We start from the raw sequence: 9668 nt of genomic DNA, 5'->3' as shown, positions 1-9668 counted from the left end.
AGCACAGCAGCAGCAGCGACGGCATCCGATTCCATTCTTCTCGAACGACTTTGAAAAGCCAAAGGGAATCCTTTGCTTCCAGCTTCCTATCTCTTCCCCCCCCCCCCCTCTCTCTCTCTCTCTCTCTCTCTCTCTCTCTCTATCTATCTATTTCTTTTTACTTTTCATCACCTTTGGTGATACAGGAAAAATATTAATTTTCGTCGAAAAGCACTTTTTTTTTTTTTTTTTTACATAAATTTGGCGATTCCTTACTTTTTTCGAACCTCTTAAGATCCGAAAAATGTCCGACAACGGCTGTAGTGACAAAAATTTCATTCGTTACAATAACTAGAAAAATTGTGTAAAACAGGTATCGTTAAAAAAAACATATACATTATATACATAGAAATATTTCAATGAAAAACGTTTTTTTTTTTTTTTATATCCTTTCTCTTTTTGTTTTTGTCCGCCATCCTATCCCATTTTCGTTTTTCGTTTCCTGACTCTAACTGCCAGGCCGGCATTAGAAAGATAATGTATCGTGGGGAGAACTAACCGCCTGAACGAAACGAAGAAGAGTTGCCCAAGCCCTTCTTTCTTTATTACACTGACCCCTGTCCTACCGCTTGAATCGTTCAATTTGTTTTCATTCATCCCATTAAGCTCGCTAATTACTTGACAAGCGAAAACTACGTTGAACCGAATGAATATACGAGGAGTTTCGTCGTTGTCATTTTTTTTTTTTTTTTTTTTTCCGAGTTCCAGTTCGGAAAAAATTCATTCCTGAAAGGAAAATAAAGTATCTACGAAAAATTTTAATACTCTTTTTCTTATCCGGGTGCCGATTCATGCGATAATATCGGCAGCGACGCCCGCAAAGCTGAAAATAATCGATGCATCGATTAATCGAGTCGAAAAAAATCGTCGAACACGAGTCGATTGATCGGTAAGAATTAATCAATTCATCGATTATTTTATATTTTTTTTGAAACCCTGCTTTCGAAACCAAAATCTCGTAAATTTCGGTACGTCGTCTTAATAGCGTAAAAGTTTTTTTGATAGTTTATAGTTTCATTAAAAATATTTTTCAATTTTATGTGAAAATATTCATTCATCCTTCACTTGTTATACGAAGTAGATGTTTAGTAAGCGAGACGATGATAATAATTGATACTTTAATCACATAAATTGATATTTTATTGCGTAGTTCATGAGAGTGAAAAAACAAAAACCGATTTTTACGAGAAATAATCGATTATTTTTGTTTATTCTTTATTTTTCTGTATAGTGTAAGTAAGAAAAATTTCATAATGGGAAAAGATGCTACGCGTGAAATTTAGTACGGAATATTTAGGTAATTATCTGTTATTTATCGTATACCGTGAAAACAATTAATATTATCAGCTTTGATGCTTCGAGAGAAAATTTTCCAATATTTTTTTTTTTTTTTTTTTTTTCCAAGGCTGCAGTGTAATACTAATTAGCAGCTAGGGAAAATCATATTTGGCAAACGTGATGTGTTTAATCCATATTCGTGATGAGAAAAAAAAACACGTGTATCAAGCTTGCGGATTTTTGTTTATTAAATTCATTTCATCGTTTTACCATGTTTATTAATCGTCGTCGTCGGAAATTTATTATATATAACCTTGTAGCTCGTTACGTAAATATTACCGGTAAACATTATTTACAAAGAATTTCGAACTGTAAACACTGAACAATTTTACAAACAGGCAAATTTTCGGTGATACGTTTTGTTTCAGATAATTTCATCATTCTAAAACACATTACACGATATTTAATGAACAAATCTCTATGTATAATAATCATTATTTCCTTATCTTCTCATAAACGGCAACATTTGTTAATAAGAATATTTTGTACCGCGGCTCGTCGAAATAAATTCACCCTTAATAATTCATATAATAAGAAAACTTTGATTATAAACTCTGTTGTATATAATCTATAAAATTAGATGATTTTCGCTCAGAATGTATCGCTTATATATATATATCATGGATCCGCGAAACGATCGTTGCGTGTCCTTTGAATAATTAACCTTCGGTCCTTTGCTCTGCACATGATACGTGTGTAGGCACATATACAGTATTATACCTGTGTATCTATCCATATACATACATACATGTTTGTAAACCTAGAACAGCGTCTACACCCTTTATCTCTGCCTGTGTGCGTGTGTGTGTGTATGTATATATATATGTATATGCATATAAATATATAATAAGCAATCATTGGTACGAGGAGACTGTATTATAAGCGCGGTGCAGGGTTGGATGGTTTCCGATGGCAAGAAACGTTTTTGGAATCCGTCCAATAAAGAGGTATCAAATTCACCCCCAACCCCTCTACGATTTATATTACGTACGCTAGGTTGTATCGAAATAAGTCAAGTAATTTGTTTTTTCAAAATTGAAGTGAGAAATATTGTTGATATTAATAATATTTAGAGATGCGTCTTCGCGATTTTCTATTTCCCGTTTAAATAACACGGGATGTTTTTTTTCTTTTTGTTTTTACATCGAAATTTTATAACCCGTCAAAGCATTAATGTATCGTCAAAGACCGCGGAACGTGTTTTTGTAGGGAATTGAACGCTCCAGAAAAAAAAAGGTCTCTTATCATTTTATGATAAATCTAAAGTGAGAAAAATTTCATTTGTTACAGTAAGTGGAAAAATTGAGTAAAACAGATATCGTTGAAAAAATAAAAATTTCTCTCAGTTTGCTCTTTGAAAAGTTGTTCAAGATCCGTAAATAATTTTTAAACAACTTATGAAATCGATGAAATGCGATATTATTTTTCGAGTCGTATAGTTTTCGCGGTGTGGATAGGATAAGATAGGATTGAAGGTACGACGAGAGTGAATCCTCGTCAAGTAACGTCGAACCAGACCTTAATCTCGCTACGCATCCGCCGAGATTACAGAGAGATTAGCTGATCCATCATTAAGTACGATTACTTGTCCGCCCAATTAGATCGGATCAGCTTTCGCTCGCTCTCCGCCTATTCGCCTCTGATACGTTTATACATGCATACATCCACATATATACCCATATCTATACCTATACTCCATTTACAGTATAATACGCTTTGCCCAATTTCTTTCTTTCATTCTTCTTCAACCTTTATGCGGACATTCAACAAGCCCCGTGCGTTATATATTAATAATAATAACGACAACAGCAAATGTGGAGCAAAGGTAAGAAGATGAAAGAAAGGAAAAAAAAAAAAAAAGAAGAATAAATTCCGCATCGTTAATATAATGTATAATAAAATGGGGCAGGGGGGGTGAAATAAGAAATACTGAAGAGGAATCAGGGAGATGAAAAATTGAGTTTATAATTTTCATGATTATTATATAATACAATTTAATATAATTTATATGCATGTATATAGTATAATACAACGTAATATGTGGCTCGGAATATTCTGGATGAAGAGAGAAGCTGCATGATGTTGTACGAATGTTTTAAATTGAGCAAGTTTTCATCGTAATTGGCCTCCCCCCCCCCCCCCCCCCAATCCAGCCAGCACGAACGGCCTGCGAAGCAGTCTTACGTAAGCATGAGAGGAATTTCCCTGGAGGGGAAAATTCATCGGAAGTCAAATCCCATCCTATCCAATCCTCCCCCTCCGCCCCCCTTCTTTATAATATTCTTTCCCTTTAGCGATCAATGGTCACCTTTTTATCGTGAAATGTCGTTTTTTACCACAATCGAAAAATATAATTCTGGGTAGAAAATGAAAATTAGTTTTCTAGCTTTTACCGGAAAGTCTGGTATCCGTTGCTATTCTTTCTCATTACGATCGCTGTTGCTATATTTTCTTGCTACTGTTGCGATAATTTAATGCTCGTGCAACGATAAATTGACGTTACAGCCTTGTTTAACTAAAAAGGTAGAGTAAACCTCAGAAACTGATTTCGCGTTGCGATTATCAAAAAAAGGAACGACGATAGCGCAAAATGATTAGGCGTAGCTCGTTTTTCGTAATTCCAACAATATTCAAACAGTTTTTTCAACGATACCTGTTTTACTCAATTTTTCTTAGTTACTGTAACAGATGAATTTTTTCTCAGTCCACAAGTTGGGAAGCTGTTGTTGGTTTCATTTCGTAGATAATCAAATTTTCTTTAAAAAAAGAAACATCGTTTTTAGTTAAATCATCGTTTTTTCCGTAGTTTTGTAAAATTAGTTATCGTATATCGGGGATGCAGATGTTTTTTTTTTTTTATATTCATCTATTTTTTCTTCTCCCTTTAATTTTATTATTAGGATCAGCATGAGAACGGACAAAAAAAAAGGTGGGGGGTGGGGGAAGGGGATACGAAATTGCATCTTGAAGCGTATCGCGTTGAGGGCTTTTTAATATTCGCGAAGATAAATGAAGGGTCCTTCCTTTTCCCGCACTTCAGCATCTTCTTCCGCATCTCTCCATCTCATTTTCCCCTCTCACTCCGTATTCCTTTTGTTTTCTCCTTGTCTTTGTACTCGTTTCTTTCTCCTTTTTTCCGTTAGACGGAAAGATGGTCGTGCTAGTAATTATCTTTTTTCTTTTTTTTTCTTTGCAACAGATCGGAACCTGCACTCGCCCAACATTTTCCGCATACATATTTACTGACGCAATAAAATGAAAACAAAAAAAAAATTATCGCGAACTAGACTTTCTTTCTTTTTTTTGTTTTTTTTTTTTTTTTTCTTTCGTTAATATGTTTTTTTCTCCTTCTTTCATTATCTTCGTTTTCATATCAAAACGAGCTCGATTTCTTTTACCAACTATTTTCGAGTTTCCTTTTGGTTGTCTTTAGGTATAAAAAAAAAAAAGAAGAATGCAAACGAGTTTCCTTTTTCGCTGTAAAGAAAAAATATTTAGGTAATATTCCAAGTGTTCGCCGTAATCGTACTTTAAATACTTATAGTTACTATATATAAGCATAATTTTCCACAGTAGCTACGTATGACAAAATGTTTAAATGAAATTTCTATCGCAGTGTATACGTGCATAAAAAAAACTAAAAAATATATATATATATATGCATTTATGAGCATTGTATCGGTAGAGACGTTACTTATATTTCCGATAAGATCTCGTTCCATTGTTCTTTCTTATACGTCGCCGCCTGCCTATCTACTAATATTATACACGCTGAATTATAACTATACTTCTACACATATATGTATATATACGTATATTATGTGAATACTGCAGGTGTAAAATAAACGGCGATATTTAACCAACCTCAATTCCTTTGTACAATGTGTTACCCGAATTATTGAGCAACGCGGTTTTTATTCCTAATCTCTTCTTTGCGTACATTTATGTGTACATATATATATATATTAGATATTCCGTGCCACCTCACCGAGCTCGTGAGCCCGACCAATTTAGATTTTTCTGATTATATTTTATATGACCGACCTTCCGCTAATATATATATATATATATATATATATATACATATTGTTGCGGGATGATAATGTATTCGGCGAATTTCTTTTATTTCCTTTTTTTTTCTTGCAATTCATGTATACGCAATTGCAACGCATCGCCAGCTGTGCAAAAATATACGAAGAATATACCCAGGAATCTTAATTTCTGAATGGTATTGTAAATATTTCATGCGGAGCGTAGTTTGTGTAACGAGATAGTTAAAAGATACAAGTAAATAAAAGGTACGGGAGAGCGCGCGTTGCGTAACTTGAAAATTAAAATGTATATTAAATAATTATCGACAAATGAAATCGCGAATTTTTTTCCGAAAACGATTACTTTGAATGTTGTCTTTATATTCCTTGCCCAGACAATATATAATGTATATATATATCGATGATGGGGCGCGCCAAAAAAAAAAGAGAAAAAAAAGAAATTGTTTCTCTTCAAACGCGCATCGAAATTTTCGTAAAGCATCTGAAATAAAATATCTCAGCCAAATGTAAGCTATTGATATTGATAGTTAGAGGTGTCGATATTATATTTTCCATTTTTTGAATTTATTTTTCTGGCAAACGGTTTTATTTAAAAACGAACTAAATACAGATTCTAATCGGGAATTTCATGATCTACGAAAAAAAAGTACTTGGATTGAATTTTCCCAACTCTTACCGATTAAGAGATATTCACCTATAAAAATTGTTTCGTCAGGAAAAAAAAAAGAGAACAACAAATGAGATTTTCTTTCTGTTTTGGCACACCCTAAACGTACGCTTGTGCATGTGTATGTGGAAAAGTAGAGGAAAAGAAAAATGTCTGTTTCTGGTTAATAAAAAATATGTACCCACGCACAATATTGTTCAATGTTCATGCAGCTCTGTAATAATGCGTGATAACAGGTATGTTTTACGTTGTGCATAACCTGTAAAGGTGTAAACACGATGATACATGGAACCGCTGCTGGGATCGTACGATATTATAGATACAAGCCCGATATGACACGTAGTAGGTGGGAGATAAAGATGGGTTTATAACCCCTCTGCTCGAGTGCTACTTTACACACGTCGGGTGATTTCTATGGAATTGTATGCATGCTGCAATGCCCGCGTTTACAGCGCGGTGGTTATACATACGTACAAACTAGGGCGAGCCGATGAAAACTAACCTATCGAATCAATGGTCTTGAGAGGAAACCTGTTTACTGAGAAAAAAAAAAATTCTCCCGTTTGGAAAAAATTTTTAGATCAATTTTTAATGGTGTCGCTGGCCATTTGAAATTTCCCGTTTAAATAACAAGCGAACAATTATATTTTCATCAAAAATGATATAAATTTTGAACCGTTTGAGATACAGAAAAAAAATTTCAAGGCATTTTCTTGCAGGGCATTAAATACTCTGAAGAAAAAGACCACCGAGGAGATTTTCTAAACTCAAAAATTCGCATATTTACCGGCCGCGAAAGTCGAAGTTGAGCAGAAATTTGCAGTTTTAGGACTCTGTGATTGGAAATATCCGTACTAAGTTAAAAAACTTGAACTAAAATGAAACGAGGTGTGTGAAAGATGTTGTTTGTTAAACTAGACTCGTCAAAGGAGCAGAGTTTTAACTCATTTGCTTATTTTTTATTGCACTTTGAAACATTAATATTTTTTTTCATTTTTCATAAAACTTTGTCACAATCAGGATATTGCTGGCGATGTGATTGCCCCACTTGCAAGATAAAAGCGATTTTGAGGTTCCGAATTTGAAAAGTTACGAAAATGCAAGAATACTTTTTTGTTTTTTTATCATTAATGTACTGGGGTATAAAATACGTGTATAAAATATGCACGATGCAAATGCTACGAGGCGGAGTCTCTTCGACATCCGGTCAGCGCATAATATATAGATAAAAGAATGCTTGCGTGCCTTGTGGGAAACACATGTGTATTTATATATATATATATATATATATATATGTAACGCCTGTTGCGGCGGCAGAATTTCAAAGAGACACAATTATCCTGATCGGAGGGGGGGATATTACAATTATATACTGTATAACAACCAACTGCTGTACATTTCGTTTCTCATGGTGAAATTTTTCTCCATACATTTTTTTTCATTTCTTTTCGCCAATGCTTCAATTTAAACTGTTCAAATTTAATATACTATATTCATATGTTTTATGTATATGTATGTATGTATGTATGTAACAGTTTGATTTGAATTGAAATCTGAAATTGTTTTGAATTTAAATTTATTCGAAACATGGTTTGCTGCTTTGTAAATCATGTAAATTTTTTAATGTACAGAATCAATTTTTCATATTTTGCATTTTTTATATTTTTAATACTTACTGCCAGTTTTTTCATACTTGTAATAAATGTGTCATTTCTTTTTCAATATCTCGTGTAATCCTTGGCTGTTTACATCAATTCATTTCAACGCTTGATATTATTTATCCTGCAAGTTGTTATAATCGATCATTTCTTGGTGTGTTTCAGGTGAGTTGAAAGAAATATCGTGCACGCATATAATGGCATAATATACTTTACATCGATGAACGATGATTCCTGTTGCATCGATATCGAGTAAGTTGATAAATCAATATGCCGTGATTGAATCGTAACTTGCTGTATCATAAAAATAACTGGATGCATTAATGTGTCAATAAGTTTGTGAATTAACTATAATTCATCTCAATTGATGAGAATTAACTGAATTATCAAAAAGTAACTGAAATAATGAGAGAAACGTTTGGAAAATTAACTGAATTATAAAACAAAAAAATTCAATTTGAATTAAAAAGAAATGTAAAAGATTGATTTGAAGTTTTTTTTTTTTCAACTCGCTTTATTAGAGTGAATTATCGAGAATTGTCAGGAAAAAAAATTGAAATGTATTAAGTTAATCTAAAGTGAAAGAAAAATTGATTTGAATTACACGATTTCATTTAAATTAATTCAATCGAAAAAAAAAACTATTTCGACACTAAAATGTCGAGTCATTTCTTTCACGTAATGGACGTAGAAAATATTCGAATCTACCGCATTGCGATGGCAGATTATACGTATAGACGATGTAATTTCCGACTGTCTCTGGGTATCGTCCCTCACAAACTTGCTCGACGGTAATTCTCGACGCCCTGCTTGCTTCTTGTTCCTCTCTCTATTCCTTTAATCCCTCTCGTAGATATAATCGTCCTTCCTAACATGCAGCAGGCCACAGTCCTTAATCCTATATCTTTGTTTCGGAAGCAACGAATTTAGTTTAGTTTAATCTCGGAAAAGTACGCTGAGAAAAATTTCATTTGTTACAGTAACTAGAAAAATTCAGTAAATCAGGCATCGTTAAAAGAAAAAAAAAAAAAGACGGTTTGAATATTGTCGGAATTACGAATTCTGAAAGATCTGGAAAGATGTAATTTTTTTTCGTATACAAAATTTTGACCAGCCTGTGGATACCTACGTTCAGACCGTGATCGGATCAGGGGGAAGAAAAAAAATCAAAATTACACGGGGAGGAAATGATCCTCGCGGCGGCAACTTTTCTTATTGTCACAGAAGCTGGATTATGCTCCTGGGATGAGAGAGAAGAGCTTACATAATCCGGGACCCCGAGATAAGAAGGAACGCGTTCGTACCGATCGAGTTGCCGAGACCGCGGGACGAATTTCTTCGGTGATAAATGATCTTCTAGTTCTAAAAGGGGGCTTTTTATTTTTATTCTTCTTCTTCTTCTTCTTTAGTGGCGAACAAGCGGAATATATTTTGCGATTCACCTTCATTGACTTGCTTTTGCGGATACTGATTGTCGTCCCGTCAATTATTACACACCTTCATATATGTATAGGTATATAATATATATATATATATATCAGGGTGTTTTGAAAAACAAAAAAAGTTTTCGCCACTTTCCATTTTTATAACTAGCTAAAAATGCAGAAGACTGAAGGACATATTTTTGTAGGTAATTAACGCTATAAAAAAAAAAAATATGTCTGTTATCATTTTATGACAAATCTACTCTTTCAAAAGTTATTCAAGGTCCTTAAATAACCTTTGAACTCGGATAACTTTTAAACGAGTAAATTTTGGCAAAAGATCAAGTTTTTTTTTTTTTGAAGTGCGTTCCATTGTCTACAAAAATATATAGACAAATAGATTGAGTATATTTTACCATAAAAATATCGGCAAATGTAGATACGAACAGAAAAGAGGCAGATACTTGAAAATAATAAATTGGATGGATAT

The 9668-nt window shown here is 33.4% G+C and overlaps 1 protein-coding gene across 3 annotated transcripts in view; it reads left to right on the top strand.

Annotated features, from left to right (window-relative positions):
- Positions 1-9668, top strand: part of kuz (zinc-dependent metalloprotease kuz) — a 104729-nt gene that overhangs the window by 13680 nt on the left and 81381 nt on the right. Inside the window, exon 1 of one of the 3 annotated variants that reach the window (XM_069135204.1) lies at positions 7944-8006. The exons of the other annotated variants lie outside the window; for them this stretch is intronic. Coding sequence (XP_068991305.1) covers positions 7982-8006 — 25 coding nt within the window. The 5' untranslated portion in view covers positions 7944-7981. Of the gene's footprint in view, positions 1-7943; positions 8007-9668 lie in introns of those variants that run through there. 3 annotated transcript variants of the gene reach the window in all.

This window comes from Neodiprion pinetum, chromosome 4, assembly GCF_021155775.2.
Source record: "Neodiprion pinetum isolate iyNeoPine1 chromosome 4, iyNeoPine1.2, whole genome shotgun sequence".
NCBI classification, from domain to species: domain Eukaryota; kingdom Metazoa; phylum Arthropoda; class Insecta; order Hymenoptera; family Diprionidae; genus Neodiprion; species Neodiprion pinetum.
Note: the sequence above shows the minus strand (reverse complement) of the source record. Positions and strands in the feature narration are given on the sequence as shown.